Here is an 11558-nt window from a genome sequence, read left to right on the forward strand (position 1 = left end):
TGAATGAAATGAGAAGGAGAAGATAATAACTTTAATTTTATAATTCATGGTCCATGAAAGGCATTTTAGCCATTACAAAAAATAGTTGGATATAGGATTTTGTTGACTATTATTTCATAACCCGATTTTATCATCTTGTGAGCCCTCAAGACCCGATATTTGGAGGCGGAGCCCCTGCGAAAGGTTTCGTTTTTTAATCGTTAGGTGGATGCCACGCGGCGTCAAGTACATTTATGTGATCTCTTCGCACATCTGCGCCGAGGGTTGAGAGAAAGCCAACACTGTCACTCGACAGAAAAAGCATGGCACTGGCTACTCATTTATCCGCTCCTCCGAGAAGCAAATCTTTTTTGAGATTCCATCAATCAATCTCGAAGCCTGAAATCTCCCCCATTTCGGTTTGTAGAATTGGCGGAAACATTTCTTCTACTCATCTAAGCTTCAGGTAGATTAGATATTCTTGAAACTTAAAGATTTTCTGATTCACATCTCTCCATGCTATACTGTTAGGGCTTTTGCCTTTTGTACATACATCTAGGTTGCTTTTGTTAGATATATCATACCCAATGTGACTGACATTGATTTTAGGGTTTTAAGTGCTCTACTTTCTCTTTGATTTTTCTCCTTAGAAATGAGGGGAAATTTAAATTTTGTGTACTTTTGCTACGTTACTGGTTCCTCTTTCTTATGCATTAACGTCCTACCAAACTGTTCTTGTTCAGAGTTGACAATGTCACAAAATGGATGAAGAAGAGAAGAATTCCTATTTTATTTGCTCAACCATCTGAAGGAGGGGACATTGTGAAGGACAAATCTGAAGGGAGTGATACCAGTGGCAACAAAGGTCCTCCTATACTGACCATCTTGGCAGGTTTTCTAGTGCTTTTATTAGTCTTTTGGGTTCTTGGCTCTATTGTGACTTGGCTTATCAGTTTAATTGTGACCGTAGCACCATCTAAATAACCAGTGGATTCTTCAATTCCTGGAATCCATGTAGAAAATCTATTAGTAGGCTTTGTAATTTGTGAAATAAATGTATCTTCTTCTACTTGGAATCTTAGATTACTAGCATAAGGCATGTATGACAAAAGAGTTGCATCTTTCCCTTTAACGCAATTCACTTTTTATAAAGTAGAGAGTTTAGTCCCCTGACACTGTGCCAGTCGTTCTAACATCTTGCGTCCCTCTTTGTCTTTCTAGTAATTCAACTTTCTTACCAACATAACTCTTTAGTGTCTACTCTACCACAAGCAATTAACATACCCTTTCAATAATGTATCCTAATAAGAAAAGGTATATCCGTTTATGGTATGTCCCGTCAGTGCAGACCATGGCCATCGAATAGGGTCTTACACCTGAAACAGAACAAGTTTTGCTAGGAACATCAAACAAAATCCTTTAAGTCTTACTAGCACTGGTATGAAATGGAACCTGCAGTGCCAACTTGAGCTTCATCGGCTTTTGTAATTTTCTCATTTCAGTTTTCTTATCTCCTTGACTTCTTTTTTTCATTGGAATTTTATCTCAAAATGTTTATTAGGTTTGGTATTCCTTAATGATGTCCATATCTAATCATAATACAGATTTTCAGACCATATATAGAAGTAGTGTTACAAGAAAGGAACTCTCCTTGGATTTCTTTTTCCCATGAAAGCTATTAGCTTTCCCCTGAAATAATTTGAAAGAGTTGTTTAGAAGTCCAAGTCACTCCTGCAAGACTCTGTAGTGAAACCAAAATCTCTTCTCCAATTGTCATCAGTAGCATCCGACATTCTGTACAGACATAAAAAGTAGTGAGAAAATCTGATCAAGAGTCAAAAGAAAAATAGAACCTCCCAGGTTAGCACAGTAAGTAGAGAATTATCCACACAAAAGAAGCAGGCTGACCTGTAATTTTAGTGAAATTAAGTAGAGATGTGGAAGCAAGAACTTTGTGTTCAATACTCCCGTCATTCAACAGTATCTGTTTCAGCTGAGGGAGGAGGGCTGAAAATGCAGCGAGATGAAAGTCTATGTCTGGCAGTAAACCAAGTGCATGGCTCATCCACGTTACAGTGATCAGACATGTTCTCACCAGATACAAATTTTTAGACCCCAAACATTTGGAAATGATCTCCAGAAATGACTTGTTGCCATTGCCAAGTAGTAATGATGCCAAATTCTTCCACCAGTCTTCTGTTGTCTTTAGTTCGTCTTCTTCCTGAAATAAGTATTCATAGTAAGAAATTTTTTGACAGTTAAACACCTAATCACTGTTGCAGTTTCTCAATTTCTTGCAGTTTCCCAGGGTTCACAAAGTTTTGTTTTTAGGTGAACTTCAGAGTAATGGTTGAACCGTATCTCAAAATTAGAACTTGTTCATTTAGAACCAACTCCTAAAACTGTTTCTATCCCAAACAAGTTCTAAAGTGAAGTTCACCCCTGGTTATAATAGTGGTCAGACAAAATAATCATGTCTTCGAACTTGCAAAGGGAGCTGATACAAGAGATGAAGGTATATGCGCTCAAAATTTAATGGACATACCAATGGTATAGTTTTATCTATTGAGAGACAATCTTCAACATTGCCAAGAGAGTTGGTTTTGGAGTCTTGATCGTAGAATCCTGCTTGCCTTAGGCACCAACTTTCTGTCAATAACTCTCCAGAAAGAGGGAATTTCCCACCTAAAATCAAAAGAGCTTTGCAACAGTTCTTTCGAATTTTTTCATTCGTTAAGCTGCTCTTTAAAGCCACTGCAATACTATCAACAGCCTCCTCCCTGTATATGCTATGTTTTTGAGGTGTTACCTGAAACATATCAGATTATTTCTTGATATAGGTTCAAAGACTACGTATTCGTCATATTTATTTTGAGAGCATACCATAAGATCTAAATGCAACAGAAGCACAGCAGCCAGAGGTTTTTGATCAGGCAAGCAGCACTGAAGGTACACAAGCAAAACATGCATGATGTTCATGGTTCCCTCTTTCTTCAAGCTAACGAGGAAAGCTGTTATCTCTGTTCTCCTGTAATTCGCAAATAAGGCAGCATAAAATTGAAGTAACAAACCTAGAACAAACCTCGAAGTTCAGGAAATTTGAGTCTATTTATTGTGAACTGAAAAGTGAAATTTGTTAACCTGTTTAGGCAAATCAGTTCAGTTAGCAGCAGCATTCCATTTGTTTTTGACCTAACTTGCTTGTTGTAAAGGAGCTCTGAAAGACACGCCTTGTTAAGGCTTTTAGCTAAGTAGTTTCTGCAACCTCCATCCGATTCAATACAACAAGATAGAAGTGCAGCAATGTGTGTTTTCTCGTCCAACTTTCCCAATTCAAATCGTTGAGTTAGATATTGCAGACCTCCAAGAGAGATCAGATGTTTGACACTTGCACATCTGTCCTCTGCTGTTGAACAAAAGAGAAGTTGTTCTAGTACCAGAATTGCTCTTTCATCTGTGGATCTAATTTCATGTGCTGACTGGTTTCCCTCAATTTGGCACGCAGAGGCCAGGAGATTCCTACGATGTTCTGATTTCCAGTGATCAATTGCACGTTTTAACACAAAGCTAGTGGTTGGCAAAGTATGACATTTTAAGGTCCGTCCTGTCACTGGGCATGTCTTATGTCCTTGATCAAACCATTCTTTGATTGCCATTCGATCAAAAGTTTGACCAGTCTCCAGGGTTACCGGCTCTTCAAACAACTCTCCAGTGAAAGGGCAGATAAAATCTTCAGGAATGCTAGAGAAGAAGGATTCTTCCCCAAAATATTCATCGTTTACATACTGCCCTGCACTGAGAAAATGTCAACATTAGCAGTCTTTCTGGAAAGTTTTGGCAGTTATTGGAGTCGCCATTACGAAAATAAATACAAGCAATTGATGATGCGTAAGAGTTGGCCAACACTAGAGATATGTATTCTTAAGCTTTTATTTTTCTCACCTTCTAAACAGGAATTCGTGTTGCCTATCTGCATTCAGAGAGGGAAACATATAAAGAAAACAATGTCAGAACTTCGAATTAAGTAGTTGAGAACAAAAGGAGGACTTAATACATTCATACATATTCGTGAGAATCATTCATTGGCATGTCCTTGTAAGTAGTGGAATCATTAAAGCTCTCAGTCTGCTGCTGTTGGAAGACAGATGCCGCCAGCTTCTTGAGGATAAGTTCGCTCACCTTTTTGTGTGGAAGTCTTTGTCTAGTTGAGGTAATACTTACTTCGTCCTCTGGATCTTTTTCCCTTGGAGCACTCGTTCTGTGGGATCTCTGAAGTTTAGCAATAGCTGGTAATAGTCCTTCGTCTTCTGCCTGCAGTTTATTGTTTTAATTAGAGAAAACCACTGCTGATCCAAAAAGATACGAGGAAATCACCCCTAAACTATAAGAAAAATAAACTAGTTTTACTATGTACCTGACTTGTTGTATCTACATCTGTGAACTTAGCAGGAAGTTCTTCAACAAGCTGGTTGCTATACTTTTCGTGTTCAGGAGAATATAATGTTTCTGTTCCATCTTTATCCGCAACAACTTCGACGACTGTCAAGCAGCTTTTGAAGCTCTCTTGCTCTTCTCTATCTTCCGCTTCAAATTCACCTTCCATTTTGTTCGAAAAGCCAAACACAGATCCATATAGTCTTTTGCTAACCATAGGCTGAGATGAAACAGAACTTACTGGACTACCCAGTTGTGATGAACTTCCATGTGAACCTCCTCCTGAAACTCCACGAACAGAAATAGAAGGAATTTGAATACAGGGAAATAATGGGGTCTTAATTCTTCCTGTAAGCCAATCCTTATAGTAAGTTGCCAACTGGTAAGTACCAGAATCTAGTGTTTCGTTGTACACTTTTCGAAGTTGTTTTTTTTTCTTCTCAGCACTCGAAGTATCAGCTAAAGATCTCTCTTCTTTGTCATACCATACATTGAGATGTGAAAGATGAGGAAGAAAGAGATATTCCCACAATCCAGGTAACAGGGCCTTCCTTGCTTGAGAGGGTGAATCACAAAAAACTTGAAGTAAATGTTTAGCTGAAATCCGGTCTTTCTCTTGTATTTTATAAATCACACTGAGATAGATATGGGCACAAGCTGACAACTCCGAATTCGGAAACCGGGATGTATACCCATCTTCTAACTCAGTTGATTTTAAACTCGTAATGAAACTCAACTGTAAGGAAGCTTTTTTCAATTCATTTACGTTTGCATACTCCTTGACAACTCTTTCTACTGTTGCAATTGCTTGTTCAAGACTACTAATTGCTTTGTTGTCAGCATTAGGTTCTTCCTCTAGCTTTATCGAGTGAAGGCAAGTAAAGCAGTTCTGACGAAGTGTTTCTCGAAAATTCTTATCTTTGAGAAAATGTTTGATATGACCATTTAAGATTGAAACTACAGCTTGAATTGCAGCTTCATCAAGTGCAGGTTCGGAAACTGGTTGAGCGGAATCACTATGCTTTCCGCTCCAAACCTTTTCAAGAGTTTTTCCATTTTGTGAAGCTCTACTAGATTTACTGTAAATCCTTAAACTTTCATGTGCATTCATGTTTTTCTCATAAGAATCACTAGAAGCCATATCTGCATTAAGAATTTTATTAGACTTATTATTATCTTTGTATTTTTGCCTTTCTCCAAAACCATTTGAATATCTTTCCCTCTCCTTCCCTTTCCCATTCTCCCTTGGCAACTTATGAGAAAGTTTATCTTTAATTCTATCACTTTCTCTAACATCACTTCGACGTCGTTCATTAACAACCTCATTCTCTAGTCTTTGTATTTCATTATAGGAATCCATCTCATCAAATATCTCTACTATTTCTTTATCTTTTCCTTTCATTTCCTTAGTTCTTTCACTTTTAACTACTAAATAGTCCAAAGGCTTTGCGGTTCTACTTTCCTGATTACTTGTGTAATCACTTCTAGGCCTATACCTCGACATATCAGACCTTGTTCTTTCTGTTTTGATTTTGTTATTCTTTTTATTAGATGATGCTGAAGAACCTAGTTGATTGTTGTCATTATCCAAATAAAGCGGCATACTCACAGCTTTTGATCCAAATGATAATCTAGATTTCATCTTCGACTTTCTGCTTTTGAAACCCTCTTCTGAAAGTAGATCTTCCAGAGAAGGCGACGACATTTTGCTTTCTCCCACACTTTCAATTTCTGAACAATAACAAAATAAAAAACTAAGTCAGAATTTTTTCAGTTGAACAAGTTACAAGTTAATTAAACAACTCGCCACATACCTCTAATTAAGCTTACACAACATGTATATCAATGAAGCTCTGAGTTTTTAGGAAAGTAACAAGCCCTGGCCATTCCAAGTGGACATTGTTATCTGATAAACAAGTTGGAATTTCTTCTATCTTGAAAGAGCGGATAAAAACAAACTTCCGTTGGATTTTCAGTGAATGAAGGAGAACAAGAGAACGAGAACAAGATACCTTAACAAAGTAGAGAGTGTGACAAAACAGAAGCTGACAAGTGAGCGTGGGATCTGCAGGGCGAATCAAGCTTATGGACCGTCTTTTCAGTTGGTTATTTTTGTTGTTACGTTATATTGCAGGCCATCAACTGTTTCAACTGCCGTCTTCGTTAATCAGTTTAACTAGTCTTTCTTTCAGTTTTAAATACCTCAAGTAAGATAACCACTGTAATTTATTTGGACGGCAAACTACTGTAACTAATGTCCGGTGCTGCCAAATGTAAATTCAACGTCAGTTTATGCATCTGGCAATGCATTTCAGAGACAATTAGCGTCATTCTTTCTTTATCATGCTTTCCCACCGCCTGGATTGGTTTGGGCATGCATTTGACCTCATTAAAATGATTGTTGTCATCGCAGTCATTTTTAGATGGTTTCCACAAAGGGCTTATAAATGCCGAAGTGAAGCACTTTAGGAATTTCAAAGGTTCTTGCCTTGTGAGACCATGCCTGTGCAATGTGGAGATCTTAATTGCAGTTTTGCTGGCGGTACTAGATGGAATACATAACAATTTTCTAGGATAAAAAGGGGGGGAAATAATAAGCAAGCGTGACATGGATGACAATCTCAAACTAAATCATGAATTTTCAATTTTTAAGCTTTGCGTTGTTCAGCCTCTAACATTAATCACAATGTTATTATTCAACTTATCTAGAACTACTGCATCTTCTGCAAATTACACTTTCAGACTATCCTCCCTCTACCTCAATACCAGACATTTATAATTTCAATATAGAAAAATGAAAAGAAACGAATAAAAACGAGAAGTTTATATGAATAAACTCAATCAGAAATCTTCCCTTGAGTTTTACAGGAGCTTTCTTCAATTGACACAGTAAACTTACGCCTTTCTTCAGAAGTAGCTGTGATTACTGGCATCCACAAATCAGCTGTGCTACTAAGAAGCGTTTGTACCTGTGGATCTTCAGCTATAGCGGAAGTTATCATCTCATCCACATCATCTAACTTTGCTGATAGCTTGTCTAATTCTTTAGCAATCTCCAACTGTGAAACAAAAAATTCCAACATGGAAACCAAATTAACAGTCAGGGATTTTTATACCCTAGACAATATAGTCGTTCCCATACAGAATTGATCAGAACATAAACCTCAAGAGTACCTCATCCATAGTTCCTGCGGGTTTTTTTGGAACTTTGGTAACCTCTAACCCAAGTGCTTCAATTTTTGTGCGTAGCTCAACTTCTTCTTGATTGGTAAGGGACTCCACCTACACCATCATACCAAATATTAAGAGAATTATCATGGAAACCAGGTGTGTAATAAAAAAACACGGTTCATAGAATCAAAGATGCGGGCATGACACTGATGACTAGCTTGACACCCATGTATGTGAGCATGCAGAAATGCTGACAGTTTCCCAGTACTTAATTTTGTATTAATTCATGAAAAGGTATGGAGGGTCTTGGCCTACCCTGCCTCTTGTGCAGAAATGCTTTGATATTGGAAAAATGCTGGTTTATCAGTCTAGGAAGTGAAGAGAAACTGTCATTAATAATTTCCATCAATTTGGAAGCCGCATCGGTTGCGGTTTACTAAGGAAAGGAACCAAAAGGAGGGGATATGGACTCCATGTTTAGAAATTCATGAAAGATAGTTTTGGACGGAAAATAGAAATTTCATCCACGTTTGCGGCGTCACATTAAACTTTTAATCTTTATACTGCACATGTCCCTGCAAACAATACTTTGCGAGATATTTCTCATCTTATGCGAGAGGTCATAATTACAATGCACAAATATAGCAAAACTTGTGCAGAATCTTATTTATTCAAACATTTCTAACCACAAACAAAAAATGAAAGCATTCCCATAACCAAAAGCCGCATAAATTTGGGCACTGATTAATGCATAGTCAGATATTCTTCACTCAAATAAGACATTTAAAGGACTGAACTAATGTGGACTTCAAGTATCTTCCTACTGTTTCTTGCAATGGAGTATGCTAAAACAGTTGGAGCATAAAAGTAGACATTGGTTGGAAAAGACCAATTCAATCTCAATCATTGTTTATCTCAGATTAACACGGAGAAATTAAACAGAAATTGGGAGTTAATCCACAGAGATTTCCCCACCAGTTGGAATAAATATAAGCACAATTTAATGCTAAGCAGAAGTTTACCAACAGAACACAAATGAGAACTGGGAAACATTTCTTAATTTTCTCTAACACTCCAAAAAATCAACTTCAGTAATTGAAAAAAACTGAAGGGAAAAATACGAACAAGAAGCCGGTAAAACCCTTGTCAGAAGTTTACATGTAGAAGTAGACATTTAAATGGAAAAATTGAAAATCCATCTATACGCTTCAAGTTTTGGAAAATTCAGATCACAGATTTATCAAAAAAACAAAACAAATCATCTTTGATTCAGCCAAAGAATCAGCAATTGTCGGAGCTGTGAAAACATGTCCTACTTGTTGTGTATTGGAATATTCATCAGAACAATTTACAAGGATTAATCATACAGTTTATTTCATTATAGAAATTCATCGTTCAAAATAATTGAATCAGGTGCAGGAAAAGAAGAATAAGAGTAAAATGGAAAGTGTGCTATCGGTAGTACCTGTTGAAGAAGATGGGAGAGAACCTGAAAGAGCTGAGCATCTGAATTTCCCTCGCCAGACATGCTAATGATTTGTTTGGTCTTTCTCTCTCTATCTCCTCCGATAGGAATAACTCGGGTCAAAGTGCGTTAATGGATCCAGCTTATATCCTCGTTAGAGCTGCACATGGCCGGATCGGTTCGGGTTTTACCTGAAACCAACCCCGACAGCTAGTACATCTGGTCTTAGAATTCTAGGAATTACTGGTTAATCCAGTTTAGAAAGAACAGTTTAGTGTGTAGTCCAACACTAAAATAATTATTTTTGGACCAAATATTTTAATCGTTGGTCCAAATACGTGTGGAATTTATGATGTGTAGTTTTCGAAATGCCTAAACAACCCTTTTAGTCAAATCTAATTCAGTTTTATCAGTTCGTTCTTCACAAATTGGAGAGCTCTGGTGATGGCGATGGAGATTGATGAAAAAAAACCAGAGATTCCAACTCTCTCTACAAACTAAATCCGGAGGAGTCGATAATGGTAAATCGTCGTTGTTCTCATTTCAAATTAGTACATATTGATTTTGATTCTAGGTATATGAAATATGAAAAAGATAAGACTCTTTTCTAATCTCTCTGATTTTGATTATAGGTATATTGTTCTTTCAAAATAAATTGTTCTGGATATTTCAATTTTGGGTTTATAAAAACCAAAATCTCTTATTTCTTTTTCAGTTCATAGATCTGATTTGAAATTAGAACAGAGATTCGTAATCAATTTAACGTTCTCATCGTTTTAGTGTAGAATTTTTGATTTTTTTCCACATTTTTAAGATCGAGTCTTTGCTTATATTCAACCGATCTCTTAAGGATATACGTCGATCCTAAATGTGAATTTGGAATGATGATTAGCATGACTTAATTTGCGTACCCCTCTGAAATTTTCTGAAAAAATTAGATTGGCATTATGACCTAATCTTCATTGACATTATGAGACATCCTAAAGAGTTTCTTAATATGTACCATGATGAATTGGAAATTGTATTTTTGAAGCTACCGAACAAGAAATGAAACTTTCTGTTTGTATGCATTATTTGTCGGTATGAGGTCAACGTTCCACATATTGCAGGAAAGCATACATTTTACTAAGTAACAGTGATCACCTTAACAAGTATGATACATCTCTCAGTTGGATTGTCTTATGATGATGATCATGCGTATGCTACTAAAATGAAGTGCGGGTAAGTGGAACATGATACTTTTTTCATTTTTTGTTCTCCGTACTTGAATTTTAGTGCTTTGTTTCTAACAACATGCACCTTACTTTAATGATTTTTAAACAATTGTTTCTTGTATTTTTAAGTCTTAAGGATAGCACATTTGTCGTACAACATGATAGTTTTCATTTGGTTTCATGCATGAGTTAAGTATACAATAATTGCAACACTGTCTTTTAAAAAAGGTCGATTTAAGTAAGCTTAGAAATGACAAATAATGTATTCATGTTAGTTGTGGAGTCCAAGGTACCCGGATGTGCACTTGTTTCGTATCTGTTCAAAGATATGTCATAGATTTATAAGCTCATTAATCCTTTTTATCATTTTAATGAGTGTCCCAATATGGGGGCATATAATTGTTGTTATCTAGAGAAAGTTTGTAGTACAAAGAGGTCAGGAAATTAGAGGGTTCAAAAATTGGTTAGATTTTCACTTAGTACATATCAATATCAATATGTACTCTTTTTGTGTGCATACAATGATCATGTTTTTACAATGCGGATTACACATTTTCCATTCTTGTTTTTTCTTCTTCAAGACATATATATATGTATTGTGATATGTACTAGGTTTTTACTCAGTTCATATCAATATGTACTAGGTTTTCACTTGGTGCATATCAATATATTGTAGGTTTTTACTCATTACATACCAATATCTACTAGGTTTTCACTTAGTGTGCATCAATATCTCTAATATTTCACTCAGTACATATCAAAATCTACTAGTTAGATTTTCAGTGTTTTTTTTTTAGTAATGTGTATATGTGCTGTTGTATTCATTTTGAATTAGTGGTAGAAGGATTATTCTCGAAAAATGATAAGGTTGGAGGTTATTGAACTGAAACCACTTGTTAAAGAGATTTAACTGATCTAGACTTTTTATTAGTAGCCTTTCTGAGTTTTCAGCATTGCTTATAATTGTGGTAGATTTTTGGGTCAGTGCAGCTTGTAATTGCAAAAAACAAAAGAGAACAGATAGAAAAAAAAGAAGCTAAAGGGTGAAACTAGTGTAGTAGACTCTAACAAATACATATCAATATGTACCAGGGTTTTACTCGGTACATATCGATATGTACTGGTGCCAATGCTAAGGTTTGACTCTTTGTGTTGTTTCAGCTGTTATGAGTATCCATTTTTGCTAAGATAATGCATGCATTCTCAATAGACTGATGTGGTACCCTGTACATCCTTCCAAACTTTAATGGTATTCTAGCATTAACCCCTGCACACTACTTGATAGTTTTGATACC

At 36.3% G+C, this 11558-nt stretch overlaps 4 protein-coding genes across 4 annotated transcripts; 1 reads left to right on the plus strand and 3 right to left on the minus strand.

The window, feature by feature from the left end:
* The first annotated feature begins 241 nt into the window (after positions 1-241).
* On the plus strand, positions 242-1149 carry LOC113323615. Its single transcript, XM_026571936.1, has 2 exons — positions 242-445; positions 723-1149. The coding sequence occupies exons 1-2, from the start codon at positions 303-305 to the stop codon at positions 961-963; spliced, it is 384 nt and encodes a 127-aa protein (XP_026427721.1). The 5' UTR covers positions 242-302; the 3' UTR covers positions 964-1149.
* A 380-nt stretch (positions 1150-1529) lies between these two features.
* LOC113323909 (putative E3 ubiquitin-protein ligase LIN-1) lies at positions 1530-4107 on the minus strand. Its single transcript, XM_026572259.1, has 5 exons — positions 3121-4107; positions 2863-3007; positions 2525-2788; positions 1888-2200; positions 1530-1773 (listed from the first exon to the last, which is right to left on the minus strand). Exons 1-5 carry the CDS (start codon positions 3633-3635, stop codon positions 1658-1660), a joined length of 1353 nt encoding a protein of 450 aa, XP_026428044.1. The 5' UTR covers positions 3636-4107; the 3' UTR covers positions 1530-1657.
* Positions 3665-6297, minus strand: LOC113324407 (putative E3 ubiquitin-protein ligase LIN). The gene is made up of 6 exons (XM_026572725.1): positions 6228-6297; positions 4394-6144; positions 4042-4290; positions 3922-3949; positions 3762-3769; positions 3665-3673 (listed from the first exon to the last, which is right to left on the minus strand). The coding sequence occupies exons 2-6, from the start codon at positions 6116-6118 to the stop codon at positions 3665-3667; spliced, it is 2019 nt and encodes a 672-aa protein (XP_026428510.1). The 5' UTR covers positions 6119-6144; positions 6228-6297.
* A 729-nt stretch (positions 6298-7026) lies between these two features.
* On the minus strand, positions 7027-9186 carry LOC113321343. The gene is made up of 3 exons (XM_026569233.1): positions 9050-9186; positions 7588-7695; positions 7027-7472 (listed from the first exon to the last, which is right to left on the minus strand). The coding sequence occupies exons 1-3, from the start codon at positions 9110-9112 to the stop codon at positions 7251-7253; spliced, it is 393 nt and encodes a 130-aa protein (XP_026425018.1). The 5' UTR covers positions 9113-9186; the 3' UTR covers positions 7027-7250.
* Positions 9187-11558: the final 2372 nt, after the last annotated feature.

The sequence above is a fragment of the Papaver somniferum genome, chromosome 11 (genome assembly GCF_003573695.1).
Source record: "Papaver somniferum cultivar HN1 chromosome 11, ASM357369v1, whole genome shotgun sequence".
Lineage (NCBI taxonomy): Eukaryota > Viridiplantae > Streptophyta > Magnoliopsida > Ranunculales > Papaveraceae > Papaver > Papaver somniferum.

What these genes read in the sequence shown, in the direction of transcription:
- LOC113323615 (XM_026571936.1), top strand. Translation starts at nt 303, where the DNA reads ATGGCACTGGCTACTCATTTATCCGCTCCTCCGAGAAGCAAATCTTTT. An exon ending in TCTACTCATCTAAGCTTCAG is followed by an intron (nt 446 to 722) that starts GTAGATTAGATA and finishes GTTCTTGTTCAG; the next exon opens with AGTTGACAATGTCACAAAAT.
- LOC113323909 (XM_026572259.1), bottom strand. Translation starts at nt 3,635, where the DNA reads ATGGCAATCAAAGAATGGTTTGATCAAGGACATAAGACATGCCCAGTG. An exon ending in TGTTGCATTTAGATCTTATG is followed by an intron (nt 2,789 to 2,862) that starts GTATGCTCTCAA and finishes GATATGTTTCAG; the next exon opens with GTAACACCTCAAAAACATAG. An exon ending in TAATTTCACTAAAATTACAG is followed by an intron (nt 1,774 to 1,887) that starts GTCAGCCTGCTT and finishes ATGTCTGTACAG; the next exon opens with AATGTCGGATGCTACTGATG.
- LOC113324407 (XM_026572725.1), bottom strand. Translation starts at nt 6,118, where the DNA reads ATGTCGTCGCCTTCTCTGGAAGATCTACTTTCAGAAGAGGGTTTCAAA. An exon ending in ATGTAGATACAACAAGTCAG is followed by an intron (nt 4,291 to 4,393) that starts GTACATAGTAAA and finishes AATAAACTGCAG; the next exon opens with GCAGAAGACGAAGGACTATT. An exon ending in TGAATGATTCTCACGAATAT is followed by an intron (nt 3,950 to 4,041) that starts GTATGAATGTAT and finishes CTCTGAATGCAG; the next exon opens with ATAGGCAACACGAATTCCTG.
- LOC113321343 (XM_026569233.1), bottom strand. Translation starts at nt 9,112, where the DNA reads ATGTCTGGCGAGGGAAATTCAGATGCTCAGCTCTTTCAGGTTCTCTCC. An exon ending in TCTCCCATCTTCTTCAACAG is followed by an intron (nt 7,696 to 9,049) that starts GTACTACCGATA and finishes ATGATGGTGTAG; the next exon opens with GTGGAGTCCCTTACCAATCA. An exon ending in CCGCAGGAACTATGGATGAG is followed by an intron (nt 7,473 to 7,587) that starts GTACTCTTGAGG and finishes TTTGTTTCACAG; the next exon opens with TTGGAGATTGCTAAAGAATT.